The sequence below is a fragment of the Rhagoletis zephyria genome, unplaced genomic scaffold (assembly GCF_001687245.7).
Source record: "Rhagoletis zephyria isolate East Lansing unplaced genomic scaffold, Rhagoletis_zephyria_1.1 Rzeph_scaffold_00580, whole genome shotgun sequence".
NCBI classification, from domain to species: domain Eukaryota; kingdom Metazoa; phylum Arthropoda; class Insecta; order Diptera; family Tephritidae; genus Rhagoletis; species Rhagoletis zephyria.
In genome coordinates, this window is record NW_016157664.1 from 76,059 (window position 1) to 99,752 (window position 23,694).

The window sequence follows — 23,694 nt, forward strand, 5'->3', positions numbered from 1 at the left end:
ATTTTCATCTGAATGTATACAGATAAACATGCATATCTCAATTACATTCCTAGACAATACATAATTTCATACCTGCATATGCGTATTTACCCACATACTACTGTTTCTTACAACTCTATTTTCTTACATTTTAGGGCTCACCCAATATGCAACTGCGTAGCAGTGCACCAATGCGTTGGCGTGCCACAGAGGAACACATTGGAAAATATAAGCTTATAAAAACAATTGGTAAAGGAAATTTCGCTAAAGTAAAATTAGCTAAGCATTTGCCTACTGGTAAGGAAGTGGCTATTAAGATAATTGATAAAACCCAATTGAATCCGGGTTCTCTGCAGAAACTGTTCAGAGAAGTAAGTTAATCGCAAATATGTGTTGAATTTTAAATTAAAACTAATTGAAAATTTCTATTCAAGGTTAGAATTATGAAGATGCTCGATCATCCAAACATTGTGAAACTTTTCCAAGTTATCGAGACCGAAAAGACATTATATCTGGTTATGGAGTATGCGTCAGGCGGGGAAGTATTTGATTATCTTGTCTTGCACGGCCGAATGAAGGAGAAGGAAGCACGTGTTAAATTCAGGCAAATCGTATCAGCTGTGCAGTATTGCCATCAAAAGAGAATTATACACAGGTTAGCTATGCTTTATTTAATTTTTTAAACATCAAAGAAGGACTGAGATATAAAATATTTTCTTGACCATGCTAATTTCCATTTGAGCATTCTCTTTTAGAAATACAAAATGTAGTTGCAAGAAATATGTATGAGTACAATTCTGACACAAAATAAAAGTAGCTTTACGGCCAAAGACTAATATTCCATTTGAGAATTTTCAAACATAGTTTTTCATATGTCGAGCACGCTAGTTTTTTCCATGGAAACGATTTATCTATACATCTTACACGAGTCATGGGTCCGATCAAATCAAAGAAATGCTCAAACAGTTTGTATAAATTAATGAAACTTTTGGGGAGTTTAAAAATTGTATAAGCAAATTGAAACCGGCATTTGCGAAATTTAGAAGATATTTCCGCCATACTTTATCAAATTTTGTTTGCATATAAACCGGTTTCGGCGTTGTGTATCTTCAGCGTCATTTCTGTACATCATTCACTAAGAACGTTCCAAAATATATCTACCCGGTCGGAAGCACAAGCAAACATAAATAAACCATATTCAACTTCCTTCAATTTTAAATTAGTGAAAATAATTACCGTTTTTCTAGAATTTCAACTTAAACTTCCCTAAATTGTATGCACAATATTGTCTGTGATCATTATAAAATACTTTATTTATATAATATTCATGGTTTTCGTTTCTCTCTGCTAATGTTTATTAAAGGGATTTGAAAGCTGAAAATCTGTTGCTAGACAGCGAATTAAATATAAAAATAGCTGATTTTGGATTTTCAAATGAATTTACGCCCGGTTCTAAATTGGATACATTTTGTGGCAGTCCACCATATGCTGCGCCTGAGTTATTTCAGGGAAAGAAATATGATGGTCCTGAGGTGGATGTTTGGTCTTTGGGCGTAATTCTGTACACACTAGTAAGTGGTTCATTGCCATTTGATGGTTCCACATTAAGAGAGCTTCGAGAACGTGTACTCAGAGGCAAATATAGGTAAGTCATACACATATATATATATGTACTAACAACGATTTTGAATAATATAAGCAAAAGGTGTATTCTTCTAAACTGGTAAAAAGCCTCGAAAAACACGAAAATCTTGAAACTTCTGCTGAACTGTCAAATTTTGTATTGAAAAGTAATTTCGAGTACGAGGCAGATGACAACATTAATCCAAATTAACGGCGCAATTGATATGTTTAAAATTGTATCCTGACAGACGGCATCATTACGGATTACGTTAGGCACAACAAATATTTTGTCCTTATGGCTGGGAGTTTGAAAATCACGCCCAAACTGAAATATTTTGCACAATAGATGTCTCTAACCACTCGGCTATGGCGGCAGTTGTTGTTGTTGTTGTAGCAGCATACAAATTCCCCAAAGACATTTTGGGGAGTGTTGCTGGAGTGACAGTCCTTGGCCAGATATAAATCTGGGTCGTTCCGGTTACGTAGACCCGACTGTCGTGGGAACGGCAGTCATATGAGCTGGTTTCTTTTTTTTTCTGGTGTCATCGAAAATGCCAATAATTCTCCTTTATTTTGAGAAATAGTGCTATGAGTTAAATCGATTTGTTTAGTTGGACTTAATTCTCGAGATAATTCCGAATGCACTACTTAATCCGCATTGAAGCTGCCAACTGTCTGGCTATAACAAATAAATTGTTGCAAATATATAAAACATATAGTAACACATTCTTGTTTGCACCTTTTACGAACGAAACATGTATTTTTGTATTTTAATCTGTATTGTTATATTTTAATAGGATTCCCTTCTATATGTCAACTGACTGTGAAAATTTACTTCGTAAATTCCTTGTATTGAATCCAGCCAAACGCGCCAGTCTGGAAACTATAATGGGTGATAAGTGGATGAATATGGGGTTTGAAGATGACGAATTAAAGCCCTATATAGAACCAAAACAAGATCTAGCTGACCCCAAACGGATAGGTAAGACGGGTACTGTACACAAGCTAATACCTTGACTTGTTATGTGTGTGTAGTTAGTTAGCAGTGTTTTCCCCCCATAATTAATGCCTGCATGCATTTTCAATTATCCAAAAAGTATTATATAACTTTAATTTTGAATGGGGTAATCAAGTATTATCCAATGAAATGTGATTGAGTTGATTTTTAAATCACTACAAAATTTTGTATAGGCGCAAAAAAAACTACATCATATGTGCGATAAGGTCTAGTGAAATTTTATTTTTAAAATGTATAATATATAGTGAAATATATAGAGCATTTGTGCGATAATAATTTATGCGTTTTCTTCTAAGTGACGGACGTAATGTTGTACCCCAAATATTGTTTTTTTTTTAGATTTTTTTTTTTACTACCTTCATGTATGTATAAAATTTATTTGTGATTCGTATTTCCTTATGATGACTACTTACTGTTGTAGTTTACATACATATATTTAAACGAATAAGTACATATAAATACTTTCCTAACTTATTTGAAACGATGTAAATACCATAGTACAAAAAACTCGAGCTCGAGCCAACAACAAATGTTGAAGTTGCGATGTGAGTATAAATTTAACTTGAATTTCCATAAAAAAACATTTAAAGGCCACATATAAAATTAGTACACATACAAACGAAAAATGTATGTACACAAATTGGTACACGGGTGTATAATGCAATGTTGCGTCAAATGTGTTTTTATATCTTTTGTCCGTTTTAAATCAACCAAATCAGTTGTGATATATGGGTTATATTCGCGGCACTTTGGATGTTTGGAAATTTGCAATTTTATTTAAATTAAAGGAAAAGTACCATTTATGCATCATAGTAAGCAAACATTGGAATTATACATACATAAATATGTTCATATGAAGGTCAATTTACAGGATTTACAAGGTCTTTGGGGTTAAATAATAAACAAAACCGAAATCGTTATTGCTGCGCGTACTAAAATGGTGCTTCCTCAAGCGCTTAAAACGCTTACAACTTGCAAACTTCTTTGTGAAAGTAATTTACTGCTTTGTCAAAGCACTATGACCGTGAATAGCTTTCGAAACTATTTCGTATATGAAATCATAATTTAATAATTATAAAGCCACATAGCGTCTAGTTGATGCAAAATATGTACTTCAATTGTACTAGAAAGCAGGATTAATACGACAGAAGGGTGTCATCTGTTAAATAAAAATTAATACAAGCCCCCGAGAAAATCACTATTTTCAACACAAGTTCATCTCAACAGTTATGCTAGACTATCAGAAAGTAACAACATAAATGTTCTACATATATTCAAAGTACCAAATCCTGTTTAGTTTTGTTAACAAAATTAGTAATCGTTTGAAAACATTTCAATTTGACGCCCTCAATTGAATGGTTACAACTAATATAGCACTTTACACAAATTTCTAATATGCAACTTTTTTTTTTTTAATAAAATACACAAACTACAGAGGCTCTAGTGGCAATGGGTTACAACAGGCAAGAGATTGAAGTTTCATTATCCCAGGTACGATACGATGATGTCTTCGCTACTTATCTGTTATTAGGCAGAAAAAGCACAGATGTAAGTTTATCAGCTACTCAACTGCTGTACCACAGAACTTTATATTAACATTGCCCCCATAATTATTTTTTAGCCCGAAAGTGATGGTTCACGGTCTGGTTCATCACTGTCGTTGCGCAATATGGGTGGAAATGATGCGGGCGCCACCACGAACACGTCCGCACAGAGCCCCACACATCGTGGCGTACACCGGAGCATTTCTGCTTCAAATACGAAACCAAGTCGACGTGCTTCATCTGGCGCTGAAACACTACGTAAGTAATTAGTTACTTTTTTTTGCTTTAAATCATAAAAATACATATAATTAGTATAAATATTTTATTAGAACCCAGTATCATATATATTTCAAACTCAATACTGCATTTTTAAATACATATGATATCGAAAAATATTTCGCTAATCCTGCTAGAGCATAAATTGAAAATATGACCTAACAATAACGGAAACTTGCATAAATTATCGCGTAACTGATAGTTGGCTTTAGTTACGCCTCGGTGAAATCGAGCCAAAATTCATAAAAAATAAATCGATTTGAAGAAACGCTTTATAAATTGACATTACCGTAAACTGTTAAAACTCGTGAAGTATTGTGAAAAAAACCGGCTATAATTTATTCAAGATCCCTTTAATTATTGTTTTCTTTTCTACAAAAAATTTTGCCTTTTCAAGAGGGCAATTCTTAGCAGTTAATTTCGAATTCCAACAATTAAAAGCGAAACTACATTTTTTGAGAACTTAAACAAATCTCTTTTGTCATAGTTTCATACAATATTTGGTCATTGATTTGACAAAAACAAAAATGTAGTAATAATAATATAGGCTATATCATATTTTAATCACTTTTTCCAACTGCATGGTTTCATTTCGTTTTTCATTCTCTTACGCCCATTTCATTTGTCGTATGCATATGCACCTAGTCGGCAGATCACTCACAGTTCATTTACTTTAATGACATTTTACTGAATATATTCTAACATGCTCGTAATTTCTGCTTAATACATAATCGAAGTGTATCTATTTTGATTGTATTTTTTTTTTTTTTTACAAAGCAGTTTAATTCTATTAAATACACCCATAGGTATAGATAAATGTGGATAAAGTTTGTATTTTTTATTTGTAAACTTTTTCAATTCATTCAACACATTTTCACAAACAAGTAAAATTCATAATTTTATGATGTTTAGAAATCTTTCAACGTTTTATCGCAGGTGTTGGCCCAACAAATGCGGCAGCTGTTCCAACCACAGCCGCTCCTGGTGCTATAAATGCGGCGCCGTCCAACAATAATTACGGTGGAACTGGCTCGGGCTCATCCGCTGAGCGCTCTTCAATGTAAGTTGTTTATTAAAGTCATACAGTTACTTTACATAGACGCATCATTGGCTTGGCTTATCCACGCTAATTTTGTTTTATTATTTGTTTTCTTTGCAGTAGTAGCAACTTCAAGCGACAGAACACTATTGATTCGGCTACAATAAAGGAAAATACTGCGAGGCTGGCAGTACAAAATCACAGACCTACATCAGCTACTCAAAAGCTTTTAACAACTGCAGATACAAGTAATTATTTTATTTATGAAAAGGAAGAAACAAATTTAAACATTTCAAGAAATACTTCTAACGTTTATGTATGATTTATTGCTTGCTTCTTTTACAGCACTTAACAGCCCTGCGAAGCCGCGAACTTCTACAAAATACGATACGTCAAATACTAATCGCACTACCGTTGGCACAAGCGGTATGATACCACGCCGCTCAACCACTTTATATGAAAAGACTTCATCAACTGAAAAAACGAATGCATTGCCAGCGGAAACAAAGTAAGTAATTTGTTTTAAATTGGATACTAATACAGTCATTATGAAACTATGAAGAAGTCCATTCAATTTCTTGCGTTTCTTAAACACTTAGAGTCAGTTTTTAAGCATTTGCTTAAGTGTGGTGATTTTTGGAAAAATCTTAATACAGCACTCTTAACATCTAATTAAAAATAATAATAATGAAAATCTGGGTATTATATATAAAATAGATATATACATTTTTAAATAAAAAGCTAACAAAAATTATTTTTTTTTTTCATATAACACAAGGAGAGAATTAATTCCATTGGTAATAAAAAAAAAACATTGTACAATTTTTCACTCCGTGTTTTATTCTTACTTTTGCTTTAGAAATCTAAAAATAACCCTTATTCTTGCATTGGAAAGTGGCTCTAAGTGGTTTTTGTGTTTTGGCATGTCCTTTTTGTCAATTCAAATCCTACAATCTGTCTTTAGGCTATCTTTAAAGTAGATTTTATTAAAAAATTCCGCGTGAACAAATTTTTAAAGAAGATAAAAGGATGAAAGTAATCGTTATATGTACATCCACTAATTTATTTTGACAATTATCTTGCCCTAAGAATTGTATGCATATTGAAAATTTTTATAGAAATCGGTTCGATCTGAAGCGACTACACCCTACACAATTGAGCCAGACTTAAATAAAAAACGGGAATCGAGACATTATTTTTTAACTGCTATAAAAAATCGAACGAGTTCTTTCAAATTTAAGTATTTAAGAATACCGCAATGGACTGCCAATAAAAATAAAGCAATTTATGACTAAATTCTAAATTTAGTGTTTTTTTTGTAGATCTATTACAAAAAATTTTTAATTTAAACATTTACTTACGTTTGCGTGTACATATGTATTTGTATATACAACATAATCGTTATAGATAGCTGTAATTAAATAAAGAAGTCACATCGAGTATTTTTCATTTAAAATATAAGCTTTTTTTTTACTAATTTTTCGTTTTTCCAAAACTTTCTGTGCTCTTACAAAATTATATAAATCTAATACTTTTCACGCTCACACACTTTCACTCTCCAACATGAGTGTTGTGTAAATATCAGATTTTTGAAAAATTACAATTTTTCTCGATTCGATTTTTCTGAATAAATCTTTCTTGAAACGCACAATTAGTGGATCTGCCAACTCTACGGGAAAAGGCCATGTTAAAAGCGCCTCTGTCTCCAGCCCTGGCTCGACCGCTGAGGGAGGAGTCGCTGTTTCCAATGAAACACTCGGAACGAGGTATAAAGACATAATACACACTTACAAAAAAAAACAACATTAACTGGTTTATACTTACAAAAATTTGATTTTGTCTTTTGCAATTGGTAGGGACTTACGTATATCCTCTAAATAAGCATTAAAATTAGGTTATGCATTATCTTTGTATACAGCATACCCGATTTTCTTTTCTCTTCATAAGCTTATACAATTTTATGACTACTAAATTTTGCGTGTTCCATAAAGAAATTTTAGATGTTCGTTAATGAAAATGATTATACTTACTTTCACCTGGCTCCTCTAATTCGATTGATAACCAAATGACTATAATTTTTATGATCGACTCGCGTTATTTGCCATAATATTCGCACAACATGCTCACTGTTAAATTTACCACTTGATTGCACTTTAAGGTGCCAACCTGTGTTCTATTAACTAATTAATTTTTTTAGTGAAAATGTCGTTTCCCGTCTTAGTTTTAAACTGAAGCTTATTTCAAATAATTCACTTAGAATGTCTTACAATTTCTAATAATACAGCACATTTTCTTTTTTCTTGCAAATTGTCTTGTATGGATTTTTTACCAACAACATTGAACGCTCTCTTATTTGATAATGTATACGAACTACATCAACATTTTCGAAACAAATACGGTGAGTGTAAATATTAAAAGTTATTAATTATTTAAAATATATATTTACATACATAAGTACTAAAATATCGTGTTTTTTTTTTTAAATTCGTGGTGATTAACGCTTAGAGCGATGCTTAAATCGTTCAAAAGGAATAACATGCAGTGTGCGCTTAAACTGTGAACTAATCCAATTAAAAAGTAGATATAGCCAACACACACACATAACATTATCTCTATTGATAAAATGTATAAAGAAAACAATAGGGTATTCGTTTGAACTGGAAAAAAACTATTAATCCCCATAAAAGTTTTCACACAGAGTTCAAATACTTTCTAGTTTTCCAGTTTCTGGAGTGTAAGGGAATCATTAGATTTTTTTTTCCAAATTATAATGCAGGATTTCCACCAGGGATGAAATGGCAAAGTTATTTCATTTTTTTGATTTGCGTTGTAACTGCCGAGTCCAATAAGGCATACTACTCTTTTCTTATGACCAAAGTTCGGCATTATAAAATAGCCGTAAAATAGTCTTTAATCATGTTCTTATCGCAAAAAATGTAGGAAAAAGATTTTTTCTTAACAGCGGTCGCCCCTCGGCAGGCAATGGCAAACCTCCGAGTGTATTTCTGCCATGGAAAACAGCTGCTCACAAAAATACAATCGCCGTTCGGAGTTGGCGTAAAGCTATTGGCTCCTCCCCTTTGTATGACAACGTCAAGGCGCACGCCACAAATCGGAGGAGAAGCTCGGCCAAGCACTAACATATGTGTAAGCGCCAATCTATTATTTAATCATGTTCGTTTTCTTTTCAAAATAATTTTTTGCCACTTTAATGGCTGGTGGAAATTCGGCATAAGTGTAGATTTTTTAGCATTATTTCAAAGCTTGCGAGTGATAAAAATTACAACGCTCTAATTTGCCAAGTGGCGAAAGAGTTCTTCTGGGATACGTATTATATAATAGCATGTTGTCACCACATCACGATTAACGCAGTTCAAATCTCTTATTCATTGATTGCAGAAAATAACTTCAATATGGCTATAAATATTTAAAAACAGTGAAATTAAATATCAGCGTTGCATTGGGGGCAAATGTAAATTTGTGCAATTAAAAAATTTTGTATTCTAAAAAAAAAAAACACTTGCAAACAAAATTTGTATTTATTACTCATCACATGCTTTTGCTAAAATTCATAAGTAATTTTACGGCCGGTTTCAACAGCAATTTAAATGAAAAATGACTTTTTCCCTTTTTGTAAGTTTTCATATTAAATTAAATTAAAAAATAATGATTTTTCACTTAAATTGCTCTCGTGGATCTGGCTACACTGGTTTACAGCAAAAATGATATATGAATGCCACTATCCAATTCCTATGTTGATTTGCTCGTTGATAACTTTTCGAGATATTTGCAATTTACAGTTATTCAGCTTTAAAAAAATATTGGTTTACGAACCAATTGAATAATCATAATACGAGATACGGGAAATGAAAGCAGATAAGCATTTCTGACACCTCTTGTTTTCGATGCAAACACTCTACCTACTCGGGTGTACGTGGCGTATGAGTAACACTCTTTTCTGCTCATATTTCATACAAAAAAATCCTTGGGCATTTTCATTTGACCAATCATTATTTTCTTAATTATCCATCGATTTTCTTCATTGGTAGCTTACAGGCTTTAACACAAGTGCTAAACATTTACACAGAAACTGGTATTTTTTGAATTTATTTCATGTTAAAGTTTGAATTGTTTGCATTTTTCCATAAAAAAAAATGTGGAATGATTAATTAATTTCTCAGAAATTGTCAGGGCTATCGAAAGGTGATGTATATACGGTTTATGGAGAATTTGTTTTCATTTGTTGTATTTAATTGGTTCGTAAAATAATCGTATTTAATTGGTTCGTAAGATATACCTGATTAAGTGGAACCACTCGCTTTTTAAGCTGAATAACGGTAAAATGCAAATATCTCAAAAACGTATACATACAAAAAAAAAATAACTCGATTTTCGGAATCGGCGAGCGATTCTACATACAAATTGGATAGTGGCGTCTGGAGAACAAAATCAAAATTAAAATTTGTGATCCAGTGCTATTAGCGCACTTTTATACAATATATTTATGTGTGAAATTAAAAACAAGAATTTTCGTTGAGTGTTTAAGGTGCCGTTGAGTGTTTAATTTTTTTTACAAACAAGTTCTTCCTATGTATATTTAATTCTCCAGTTTTTAATCGGCCTAGTTTTTAATTTGATTTTACTCTTGCAAAAATTCATTTGTTTTTTTTGTATTATTTATTGCACATGTATGTGTTTTTATGCACTTAAAATAAATCATTGATTTTATATTTTGATTTAAATTTTGCTGTAAGTAAAGGTATGAAGAAGTGCGTATTAATGCTCACCAGGATTTATAAACTTATAGTAAATATTTTTATTTTGAACTATAAAAACTAATGTTTATAACTTAAAGCGTACAGATAATCAATGAAACAATACGAAAGGTTGAATATTTGTTATTTTCGAACGACTCGAAAGTGTTGAGATTTTTCTATTACGAGTATTTTTATTTTATTACGTATTTTAAAATATAATGTTAATATTACTTGAAGTTAGAAAATCTTGCGCATATGCCAGCTGTTAGGCTCACCGCGGCGACCGGATTCATGTAAAAATCTTCGCGCTTTTAATTGGGAAAGAGGGTTCTAAACCACAGATGAGAGTAAAAACACTCATATTTCAAAATGGTTCTCTTTTTTATAAAGCAATCGCATTTCTGGCTAGTATATTGCAGGACGAATGGATAAGGATTGAGCCAAGAGCTTGTGTGAGCAAATCCAATTTTTGGCAGCAAATGTCAGTTACGCGGTTTTGCATTATCTTGATACGCGGTTTTCCATTTTGTTGATACGCAGTTTTGCATTTTAATCGACGATATACATATTATGTATACCTTGAAAGGAGTTTCAGTTTAAAAACGGGAGAAGAGTTGAGCGTTTAAAAGCGATTTCTTTAAAAGCAAAAACGCTTCGAAGTTTTCAACTTTAAGGGACTATAACTATTCATTTATTTATTTTTTGCAAAAAACTACAAATTTGTATGCGGTTCTGCGTTGCTTCATTATCATATTTGTTATTTTTTGCTCGCTTATAAATAAATTTGTTTTTGCAAATCAAAGTTAAAGAATACCATTAATTTCAACCGCACATGCTTTTACTGTCTATGCAGAAAATATTTTTGTTTTACAGTTTTTCTTAAAAAAGTTTGCAAAATAAAAAAATAAAGGTCTCTTTTAGAATATGTACTTGTAACATAATAAATTAGTCAAAATCAACTAACAATAGGTTAAATCGATTTTATCATTATAAATATCTATTTATCTTATATGTATGTGCATACATCAGTTAGTATAAGCTGCAAAATGCATTGTCACGCAATCAAGTACTATCTCAATTATTTAATTGTATGTGCACTTTATTTAAAAAAATTTTTATTTCGTTGTTTTTAATTTAGGTTTTTTTATTCTTATTTCTCTTACGCATGAAAACACATTTTGGACATCGCTACGATCTCAAAACCAACATGAACTACCTAATTTGCTGCCTAACTGTTTGTTCGCTTACCGTTCGTACCGTACCATCCTGTTCAATTGTGATTACAAATCAAAACTGACCACCACCACCACCACTACCACCACATATGTACATGCTACCATCTCGAATTCAAATAAATAAATCAACAAATCAAAATATGTTATATTAATAAACATACAATTGTAATCAAATGGCAAATAATCCTACGCGCTCTATTCCTACAACGATTTGTTTACCATTTATATAAACCATATGTGTTTGTTGTGTGTGTACATCTTTGGACGCAAATCAATACATATTTACCAAAAATATGAAATACAAAACAAAAACATATAGTTTCCTCAAACAACTTAGAATGACGTCGGCTGTTAAGTCTAGCAGGCATTTCCCCAGGAATGTGCCATTACGATCAACCTTTCATTCTGGTGAGTTGTCCCTTTTAAATTTAGCGTTTGTATACTATTATATAAGACAAGTATTTTTGTTATTCAAATAAAGATATTGAATAAAAAAAAATTTAGGCTAAATTTTGATTTTCCACATTGGCTTGAAAAGCACCGATATTTCAAAATGCATATTTATTAAATTTAAATGTTTTCGGTTGCAACACAAAAGTATTGTATGTACCTTGTAAATGCACAGTCGTTTAGAATGTGTTGAACGAGTACAATAAAATAACATTAGATAGAAACTGCATACACAATCTCATTGTATACAAAAATTTTAATTTAGCTTAGATTTGAATTAAATGCAGTTAATCACCGAAAATAGCTGTGATTACTCCAGACCTCAACTTATTTACCAACCTCAAAATCAAATATAATGCAGAATTTCTCAACTAAGATTTATTGATATTAAAAACTGATTATAGGATTTCCGTCTCTCGGATCGGTTTCTTTTCCTTTTCAAGTGTATGGGAATGCTTTTTATACAATATTATTCAAACACCAAAAACCATTTGCTGACATCTTTAGTTGTCGGGGGGTGTTAATCGGTTGCTTGCTATCGTAAAATTCAAAAACAAAGCTTTTGCATGCTTTAGGGAATTTGTAGGGCGATGTATAAAATTGGAATTTACTAAAATTAACGCAAATTGTTTACCACCCAATCGCGCAAACGACCAATTTCATTTAATTTGCTTTGGTCCCCATTCACAAATACATTTATTTGATTGGCAAAAGTTTAGTTTCAAATTAAGCTGTTTCATTTCGTGCTTTAATTTTACTAAGCTTATACGCTTAGATCTTTTTAGTAGGTCGCCCGAGTTCAACGCATGAAATTGTTTGCTGCAATCTGCTTTATTGCTTAAATTTGCGAGCTCTGGCGCAAAGTGAAAGCGAGCTTATCATACCACGGATAATCTTATTATTCATTTTTCAGACATACTTTCCTTTGAGAAATTAATTTTCTTAAGAGTATTTCGTTTTTAAGCATGCCATTATAATTGAGTTGTGTATTTAGTTTCGAATAATTCTTTATGTTATACTTACTACCGTAATTATTTTATATAAGTTATCCCAAGCACTTAAATACTCGACGTGTACTTTTCTTTTTATACTATAAATTTGAGATAAACAGGGGATATATGTAAATCGAGAAGTCACAACTCATCCACAGAGTAATACAAAAGAAGAATAACAAAATAATGAATATTAGGACTTAGATTAGTTATGCTGCTATAACTAGTACCTAGATATTTACATTCCCACAACTTGTTGATGGAAGCGTTTCGTTTTCGAAATTAGCACTGTTTGGAATTATTAAAAACGAATTAAATGCCAAAAACTTCAAGCAAATGCGATGTTGTTATTGAAACGGCATAAAAATTCCTTCAAACAATTTTGAGAAATGTTGATATAAAATCTGGGTCGTTCGTAGGCCCTACGGTCGCGATGGAATATTTTTACTGAGTGCCTCTTTGCCCAACACAAGCCTCCTAAGGGTATATTTAAGCATCTTGCTTCGACTCAGATATATGTATAACACTAAAACACAAAGCTTGATAGATTTTTTGTTATATTTATAAACTTTCGCGTGCTCTCCTTTTCGAAACTCGTCTATTATTAATTCATTTGTATACTCTTGTAATTCTAATTAGCTATCTATCATCCATACACAATAGTCAAATATATTTTCTAATGCTTAATTTTACAGGCCAAACAAGGACTAGAAACAATGCTGCATTGGAGTACTCTGGTACGAGTGGTGCATCTGGAGACTCTCCGCATCCAGGCAGAATGAGTTTTTTCTCGAAACTGTCATCCCGATTCAGTAAACGGTGAGTAAAAATAAACAAAGAAAAGATAAAGAAAGAGGCATAAAGTACACTTGAAAAAAATTTATTTTAAATATTGCATTTTCACCCATTCTCAAATTCACCATTCTTAATTTTGTTGCCCAAATATAAATTTTATAATTATTTCAAACATTTTTAAGAGATGCTAAAGCATTAAATATTTCAATGCTAACGTTAAAGAAAAGCACTTCGCTTCCTATTTTCAAACCGTGATATATGTGCATATACAAATGTATTTAAGGAGAAACGCAATTTTTAGCATGCTATAAAAAATAATATAGAAGAACAACTGAAACAAAAACTACATTTCTTTCCAATTAATAAAATTTGCATTTAATTTTCATATACCACCGAATGTATTTATTAACACTATGCTAATTGTTTTTTTTTTTCCTAAGCATACATACTGTGTGTGACAATCTTTACTAATTTCCTCATGGCAAGTTCATTATCAATTCATTTAAGTGACAATATTCGTAATAACAATAGTAAATAACCTCATTTTCTGGTGTACGGAGATATGCTTCTTCACATGCGTACACATGTATTTGTCGTGACGCCGGTGTTGGTTGTTGTAACATTTTAGATTTTCTCAAAATTTTCTTAATAACTCTGCGACATTTATAAACCTTGTTGCCTGTGAGTAATGCTGCCATTAATTGTTAATTTTACATCTCATTGTGCCAGCTCATTTGGTAGACTGAAGTGGATTAAGCTAAGGGCGGAAAAGTATTTTTCTTTTTATAAATTTTTTTTTTACATTAATGTGGAGTTGTCGCGTTTCGACGTTTGAATTTTATACACAGGCAGTTTTATGATAATGTAAATCTAGAAATATCTACAACAGATTAAACAAATGAAAAATGAAGTCTAAACAAATCGCTCGTTGCCGTTTAACTCCATAAGCCAAGTCCAGCTCTTCAGCACAGCTTCAAAACGTTAAAAAAAAATTTAAGGCAACGAACTTCTAAGCGATTCCAATAAAGCACGACGCACTTGTAAAAAATTGTACCTGAGAGGTTCAGTTCTGCAGTATCTTCTCCAGCATCAGAATAAAGAAATCACACGAAAAGGTATTCTGGCAACCTACTGCAACAGCAAAAATTGCTCGATTCAAACACAAACAGCTTTATGGTAAAAATTCGTAGAACATGTGGTTTACGGCGAACGACGTACATTTATTCAATGTACATTGGGGAAAACTGGACTTCTTTTGTTTGAAATGGAATGGAATTCTACAGGTGCAGCAATTTCTATATTGCGTAAAAATATTATTCAGCTAGAAGAATTGCTTGGAACTTTTGTAATAATGTAAAACAAAAGCTCTTAAAGAAACGGGTTGTATTCTTGTACATCTTTATCATTACATTTTTCTAATTAGTTATTCCTCAACGTTTACTAAATGAATATTTTTGGTTTGAATAATATATTACTATACTTCAAAGCTTAATATCTTAAATTCTCCTAACGTTTTTACAGAGATTTCAATTTATTGCCTGGCACATAGTCTTTAAAATATAAAATTTCATTTATAAAGGGTTTTGAATGTCGTATAGGTATTCAGAAAGTTTTCAATTGTGAAAGCAGTTTATATGTACATAGAATTTTCATTAAATCAATGCATTTGAAAGCAGGATGTAATAGATGTATGTACATGCATAATAGCATTTGTTCTAATACGAGCTTCAAAATATCTACATATACATATTTGCTAGGAATTTTTTGTAATATTGTTAATTGCAAATGAAATGAATTTCTATTTTTCGCATATAAAATGTACATATATAGATAGGGTGCGTTCAGAAATGCATCAAGCCAAAGCACCAGTCTCTTTTTTTTCGTTCCCACGAGAGTCGGGTCTACGTAACCGGAACGACCCAGATTTATATCTGGCCAAGGACTGTCACTCCAGCAACACTCGCCAAAAACCCTTTGGGGAACTTGTATGCTGCTACAACAACAACAACAACATCAGTCTCTTTTATTTCTAAACTATAATTGATGGAAACGTCTTATTTACGCAACTATGTTACAATTCGGCTGTTAACCGTGGTTGCGCATGTTTAACATTTCTATCAGTTATAGTTTAGAAATAAAAGAGACTGATGCCTTGGCTTGATGCATTTCTGAACGCACCCATACTTATACATATGTTGTTATTGTTAGGTGCAATTTTGACTGTAGCAAATAAATGGTTTGATGAAAGTTTTGCCTCTATTAAAATTGTTTGTCTCTGGTCAGAGGAGGTTGCGCAGAAAAAATGTACATACATATATATTTTTTTAATATTCTCAATGAATTGTCTTGAAACTATAGAAAAAAAAATGTGAAAAACGATTCGGATATGATTCGGAACAGTTTGGTGGACGACTGGCTTCTCAGGCACCAAATTTACGTAATTCTTTTGAAACCACTCTCCAAGGTTGCTTTGCCGTATTGGCATGAAGTGTGATCAGACCGAAAAAAGTGTATATTTCATATAAGAATATAAGTAATGTCTTTTGCAAGCCTTCCTTTACGTTCGTTCATAAATCAGCTGCTTCTTTTTCCACAAATGCAAATGGCTTACTAAACAAAAAATTTACTAGGAAATGTTTTCACTTTTTTGCTCAGATTTTATCAGCGACAGTTCTTCGAGAATCGCCTGTAGAAAATTCTTGTCCAAGAAACTGAGAAAAGTTTGCTAAAACTTAGTCTGCATAATTGTATTGGCTTATGAAAAGTTATCTTGGCTTGCATATTAAACAAGAGTCATTGCAAAATCTTGCATTTGACATTACTGCGTCAAAAAAATTTTATTCACAAAAATATTATGGTTATTACGCGTTAATGCCTCGTAACCAAGTAAACCTCGTAAGCTTACTTAATTTTGTATGGAAAACCGATTTCTTTACGAGGTTGGGAGGCATTTACGCGTTTAAATTAATACCCATGTATATCAAAAATTAAAAATTAAAAAATATTTTCGCAACTCCAATTTCCCTCTGGCAGAAACTACCAGCTCTCTCTCTCGTTCTTACGCTCTTCCTTTTGTGCTCCTGCTAATTTCGGCAGTAAGCTGTTGAAACGTAAACAAGAGAGGTTAAGCACAGTTGCTGTTCATTCTTTCTTTCTGCATACTTTTAGTAGTTCTTTTTTAATAAAAATGAGCGAATCATCGAGTATTGATGAAGTGTTGCAAAATGTTAGTAGGTATCTGTGAATACTCTTGAAATATAAAAAGTGATAAAAAATCGCGCCAAATATTTTCAATTGTCAAAAACAACGGTCAAGTGTTTATTTGCTAGTTTCTATATTTCGCTCTGTGAGTGTAATTCTGTAATTTTTCCCATTTTTCTCCTTCCTGATAATTATCTGCTAGAAAAGTAAAGAAACAAAGCTAACATTCATTATGTTGTGACATTTAATACAGATTTAATAAGATACCAATCAAAGCGAACACAGACATTCAACAATCATTTTGACAATCAGCACAATTCGCCTTGAAATCAGCTACTGTGGTAACACCTTCTTGTATGAAATTCGCCTTGATACCAATAATTTTCTTGAATATTACAATATGGGTACAAGTATGACGGACAATTTTATTTGACACAGTCCTTAATAGAAATCATCACTATTTACAGCTATACCTAAATAAAACGTCAGCGTTGTCTAGCTGTTAAAAAATTTGCATGCCCATGTATGAAATGTACCGAAATAGCGGTTCAAAAATCCGATTTTGACAGGGCGCTAGAAAGTGAAGTTGGCTGCAGAAATCGAAAGAAACTGCCATTTTCGTATTTCGCTCACAAACCTATGCTCATTGTCGCTGTTAATTCAACATTAACTTAGCGTTTCCGGTTCTGTTAAAGTAAAGCACTTCAGCGTTCAGCGTTAACGCTTGGCGGCAAAAAACGCTTCGCTCAACGCCTAATTCAACCTCAAATTTTTACGTAAAAAGAACTTGTAGCATCTTCGCTGAGCGGTAAGCCTCTCTACAGATGCACACGTACCATTTTTTAATATTTACATACATACGTACGTACCTCGATCGTGCCCTGTAGTTCTAGAAACTTAGATTTCACAACGATAAATTTCTTATATGTATATAGCTTTAAACGGCGATTTTTTGTTAACTTTTTTAGTTTCGACAAAACAAAAACAAAAAAAACTCCCAATAAATATGAATCTTTTAACACTTTGGCTTCAACATGAAGCAATCGCTCAAAGCTCTGAGACGATAATATAAAAAATTCTGGACTGAATATAATTTTATCAATCGTAATCTTTACTCTGGGGTTTTAATAAAGAACAAAAAAAACTAACATTAGAACTTTCTCCATTTTGTATTGAAGTAGTGTGCAAGTAACAGCATGTTTTTAATTCAAAAATACAAATTTGCACTTAAATCAATAGAATGCCGCAGCTATGTAGTGACTACACGCCATTTTCTAATAAGTAATTTCATATTGTTTGTAATTGAATTCTTCTATTACATTAATTGAAAAATTTTAAATATTGTAGTAGTATATGTATGTAAATTGACTTAAATGCGAGCTAGCTAAAATCAACCAAAGGCATGCAATATGTTCTTCCAACGCTTATAGCCTATTTTCACCGAACCTTAACTGCAGTTAGCACCTTTATCTTCCGCCAAGGGCGCATTCACAACCGTAATAGAAACAGCAAAAAAAAAAAAAAATCAAGTAAAATTTTCAATTAAAAAATCTCGTTAAACCTGCTGTAAGCCAAAGATTAGCTTTGCAACTATGTACTTTGTTTTTTTATGTCCTTTGTATATGTATGCGCCTCGTTAAGTTTCATGCGATGGAAACGCAAATGTCTTGCACAGCTATTTACTGCAGTTAAGCTTTCAGTAGAAATGTGCTGTCAATAGGATATAAATCATATTATTCCAGGGATTGGTTTGTTGGACCTTTCTTAAGTTTTTTTTTGGACTTGTTTGATTATTATTTTAAATTTGTTTTTTTTTTCTTTTTTATATGGATATCTTTTTGATCATGCAATTTTAATTAATTTAGTTATAATATTTATAATACGTTTTTACGACGTCTTGAGTAAATTGGTTGTACCTACTGCCCGTTTGTAGACAGCGATAGGTTTTTAGTTCCTTCTTTTGTGGTATATGTAACAGCTAGACACATACCACAAATTGGAGGAGAAGCTCGGCAAACACTTGTCACAAAAATGTGAGTGTCAAATATTTATTTAATTTTTTTAACCATAGAATATCCATACCATGACATACATAACTACCGAAGTCTCCTCTTAAACTCCATCTGCTTGGGTTTATTTTTTCAATCGGTTCAGTTGAAATTACTTATCTTTCAAACGATGCACATATTTTCTTGCGTTGGCCACACGCCGGAGTTTTTTTTTATCAGTTCAAATAAGTAGTTTTCACAGATTGAGTGTCCCTTTACGATGTAATTTACGCCATTCTATTGAACTTTTTACATTCCTGCTGCGCATGTTAGAGGCTTTTTGCCTTCAGTATTTTCATTTGGTTTTACTGATTCCATCTCTAAGTATTAAACTTGTGTACAGGGCTATATTGGAATATATACGTTTACATATACATAAATACAATCTCTATCAAATACGGTTCGTTATACGGTTTTCCCCGGGCACCCTGAATTACTTTGTTCGCTTCCCCAATTACGATCGCGAATTACCCCATTGCACGGGCACATTCTTAATTCGATTTGACAGTTCTCTATCTCTGTTTTGATTTTTCTTTCTTCGCTACAAAATTGATGCAAAATGTACTTAAGTTATTGCTAAAAATTTATAAGTTTCTGTATTCAATTGGTAATCTACACATGTATAAACTTTACTTATCGTACTCAGAAAAGTGCCACCTTTGATTTGTGAGCTGGTTTCGATAAAATTCCGATAAAAATTAGAGACGGCACGTATTATACGGCTTTCCCATGGCACCCCAATTACGTACATAGTTCGCTCTCTCATTCGTAATTCGCACTCCAATTACCCTTCGAATTAAGTAAATCGCCATACAAAATTTTGAGAGCGCATTACCTCATTTGTTTGTAATTTAGATGCAATTACCATGCGAATTACGAACAAATCGTTGCCGCCTCTAATTTTAATCGGAAATTTATCGACTGGTACTTTTTTCTGAGAACTAAAAGTTAGGCTAATAAATGTGATCATCACCTACTTAATACAAATTTTTAGCAATAGCTTACATTTTGCATCAATTTTGTAGCGAAGAAAACAAAAAGAACTCAGAGACGGAGAACTGTCAAATCGAATTAAGAATGTGCCCATATGTGGTGTAATTCGCGATCGTTATTTGGGGAAAGAAACAAAGTAATTCACGATGCTGTGGGAAAGCCGTATTAGACAACCCGTCTGCACAGTCAAATCATGAATTATTAGCTAACAAATTCGTTGTCAAGGAGAAGTTCAATTTCTTCTCTGTGATTACTTTTTCTGCTAAATTAAGCAATTTAAAGATATTTTTACTTAATATTTCATTGAAAATACGTTTACAAACGTATTTTCCTTGCTGGCGCCCATTTTTGTTTACCTTCACATTTGACATTACTCCTCTTCTTCGCAAAAATAATTGATAAAACGGTATTGCACACCGAAAAGTTATCAGTTTAATCTCAAATTTCTTCAAACTAAGTTGTTCGCTTCGTGCTTTAATTTGACAGTTAATTCCCACCCCTCTTTCTTTGTTTTAATATTTTCTATTCTCTCTTGCTCTGACAGCAGAGTTCAATAAATTTCCCATTAAAATTAGAGACGACACCGATTTATTTTTCGCAATTCGCATGGTAATTAGATCTGAATTATACAAGTGAATTACGTAATTCGAAGGATATTTGGAAAGCGAATAACGAATGAGTGAGCGAATTACGGGCCATCGGAACATCGTTATATACGAGGGACAAATTTTTTTGTGTGGCTAATCTGTTTTTTTTGAATCACAGATTAGGGAGTTAAGCTCCAAAATGAGAAAAATCTCTGTATATGAAAACATCAGTATTAAAGTTTCGTGGGAACAAACTATTGCAAGACATTATTGTTTTATTTAATTTTTTATATGCGTTTATAGAAATACTATTTCATTTGCCAAGTGACAATCCAATCCTTACATTTCTTCCAAACCGCGTACACGCAAGAGTACATGTGCATGTACGCAAACGTTTGAATATGATGTATGTACTGTGTTTAGTAGCCCTCGTAGCATTCATTTAATTATATATACATTACATATACATGCATATACATACATAAATACATACTACCTATATAGTATGCTTATATCCTTAATATGCAGCTTGTTTTGTGTAATATTTTGCCATATTTTTTTACGCGTCATAAATGTGAAGTCAAAAAAAAGCTATAGAAATATTTAGCAAATGGTCACATGCGTTTGTTGCTATACAAAAATTACATTTGTATGTTTTCGGAAAAAGCTTAAAGTGATGTACATACATACATGCATACCACATAAAGAATAATAATAACAGTTAATTTGGGGAGAGCAATGAGAAATAAGAAAATCAGCTTTTTACTACAACATATAGATATATGTAGCTAATAAAAAATAAAAATAAAAATAAAAATAATAATAACAACCTCTACTACTATATTACGTATGTATGTTAGTAAAAGCATCTTTAAAAATTACTTCTCTCCTTCTATTTATTATTCATTTTATATCGCACATGCTATATTTGGATTATTCGGTTTCATAAGAAGAATATCTACTAGTTGTTTTTGTCTTTTCGTTATTTACATATTTCTTTTCTATGTTCATTTGTAGTGGTATTCTTCAGTTGATTGAGATATTTAATGTTTTAGTATTTCTTGAAATATTACAAAACAATATTTTTTTAACAGTGAATAATTTCTTTTACTATTATTTTTTCTTTAATTTTAGGCCAAACCAGTAAATAACAAAAACAATGTTACGATTTAACGAATGCTAGTAGAAATTAAAACGAAAATACATAATTGAAAACTTGAGTGAATGAAGGAGAGAAAACATTTCAAGTCTGCGGCAACGTTGAAATGCGAAATAATCAGTAAACGCAACATATTACGTTTGAAAAGTACTACGCCTATACTTTAAATAACTGTAAACAAAACGAAAGTTTGCAAAATAAAGTTAAAATTAAAATAAAACGCAAAACAAAAAACTAAAAACAAATAAAATAGAAAAAAAAACAATGCTAAAAATAAGAAACGTCAATATTAACGTCAAAATTAAAAAACAAAAAATATTTTTTTTATATCACAACATTCTGTAGCAATAAGATCGCGCTGAAAGTTATATAAATTTTAAATAAATTAATAAATTTTCGTTGATTTAAGTTAAAAAATAGTAAACGCAATTGTGACCATCTAATTTCTATAGTTTTTTGTGCACTGTATTATCAAAACTAATCTAACGTCGTGATCTTGAAGCAAAAATCTATCTACTATGTATTAAATTTAGTTCAAGCATGAATAAATATTGAAGATAAGTAATTATTAATGCAAGTAAAAATGCAATGCTAATTAATGAAAATTAAGACATATACAAACATGCACATGCATTCTTATGTCTATCGATTTATACGTATTGTCTCAACAAATATATACATACATATAAATAAAATTTAATAAAATTGAAAAGTACTACACTCACCACGAACCAACCAACCAACACACATACCCACTCAACAACTACTACACACTTGGCAAAAGGCAGCCTTGATAGAACGAAGAAAAAGAACTGGTTTAGTCTATTTCCTAACTGCTCTATTAGTTTTGTGGTTTATTTAAAGCAAAACCAACAGAGCAGCTAGATCGTTAGCTTTGTAAAACTCCTAAATAGTATGTCGTACGATATGAATGCATATTTGTCAATACTTTTAAGTAGTTAATAAAATTTGTGTATGTATGTGTTTTAAACAACTCAATAGACGCAAATAAACCAATTGAGTAAACAATATATCGAGTTTATATTACTAATAAATGAACTTGTATTATAATTAAAAAAAAAAGAAATTACACAAACACACACATACATACATAACATTACATTATGGTTCGTTAATGAGAAAATCATTAAATGTAATATAATTTAGTATAACTATATACATAAGTATACATAAATATATTATAATCCCGTTTGTGTAATAAATAAAGAAATACATAAATAAAAAGTGTGACTATATTATTTTCAAATACAATAATTTTGAAAATAAATCACGTATTTTATAGTTAATGAATAAGAATATTCTCCACTCTACATACTGACAGATGGCATGAAATTTTGATACATTTTCGTTTCACTTTTTGGTTTTATACATTTATATGTAGAATGTAGATATGTATGGTAGAATATCCATTATGTGTGTAATATGAATACAATTAATAAAGCATGCTACTTGTACATAATAATCTTAAAATGTTAATATTCGAATTTCGAAAATCAATCGGAAAAGAAAAGAAGAAATTGGCACACTAATTAGCCAATCTCCACTAGTTTTGAGTATGCTACAATGAAATAGGTTTTGCATAAAAAAAAAATATGTTTACAAGCTGGCAATTCTCAGCATAAAGTAGTACTGCTAGTATTCCATACACATTTTAAATCGGATTGAGATTAGGAGATGCAGAAAGGCAATATGGTAGCATGGCATGAAATCTTCATTCTGTTGGACCATAAATTTAGTTCTAGTGCGCCGCACCGTAGAAGATACCCATTAAAGCTGTAGCAAACAGTAGTAAACGTGTTCTGATTTTGCTGATATGCGCTACATGTATTACACCTAATTACAAATAAAGAAATATGAAAAATGCTATAGATTGGCACAGGGCCTCTCCCACTACACTCAGTTTATAATCTTACTTTTAACCAGTAAAACCTAAATCTAAAAAAATTGACGAAATCGGTATATTGCCACAACCGTCAG

At 31.7% G+C, this 23,694-nt stretch overlaps 1 protein-coding gene and 1 long non-coding RNA gene across 3 annotated transcripts in view; one reads left to right on the forward strand and one right to left on the reverse strand.

The window, feature by feature from the left end:
- LOC108360484 (uncharacterized) overlaps window positions 1-15,855 on the reverse strand; it is a 76,228-nt gene extending 60,373 nt beyond the window's left edge. Inside the window, exons 1-2 of the long non-coding RNA XR_001847117.1 lie at window positions 15,744-15,855; window positions 4,910-4,913 (exon numbers count right to left, since the gene is read on the reverse strand). This is a non-coding gene — a long non-coding RNA (uncharacterized LOC108360484). The remainder of the gene's footprint in view (window positions 1-4,909; window positions 4,914-15,743) is intronic.
- Window positions 1-23,694, forward strand: part of LOC108360478 (par-1) — a 39,839-nt gene that overhangs the window by 8,354 nt on the left and 7,791 nt on the right. Inside the window, exons 2-14 of one of the 2 annotated variants that reach the window (XM_017612759.1) lie at window positions 135-350; window positions 414-634; window positions 1,343-1,624; window positions 2,400-2,593; window positions 4,056-4,168; window positions 4,242-4,422; window positions 5,353-5,500; window positions 5,600-5,727; window positions 5,825-5,987; window positions 7,135-7,245; window positions 11,809-11,879; window positions 13,609-13,732; window positions 21,672-23,179. In XM_017612759.1, the coding sequence (XP_017468248.1) occupies window positions 135-350; window positions 414-634; window positions 1,343-1,624; window positions 2,400-2,593; window positions 4,056-4,168; window positions 4,242-4,422; window positions 5,353-5,500; window positions 5,600-5,727; window positions 5,825-5,987; window positions 7,135-7,245; window positions 11,809-11,879; window positions 13,609-13,732; window positions 21,672-21,684 (1,965 nt within the window). In that variant the 3' untranslated portion in view covers window positions 21,685-23,179. Of the gene's footprint in view, window positions 1-134; window positions 351-413; window positions 635-1,342; window positions 1,625-2,399; window positions 2,594-4,055; window positions 4,169-4,241; window positions 4,423-5,352; window positions 5,501-5,599; window positions 5,728-5,824; window positions 5,988-7,134; window positions 7,246-11,808; window positions 11,880-13,608; window positions 13,733-21,671; window positions 23,180-23,694 lie in introns of those variants that run through there. The other variant, XM_017612758.1, reaches the window with a different exon arrangement.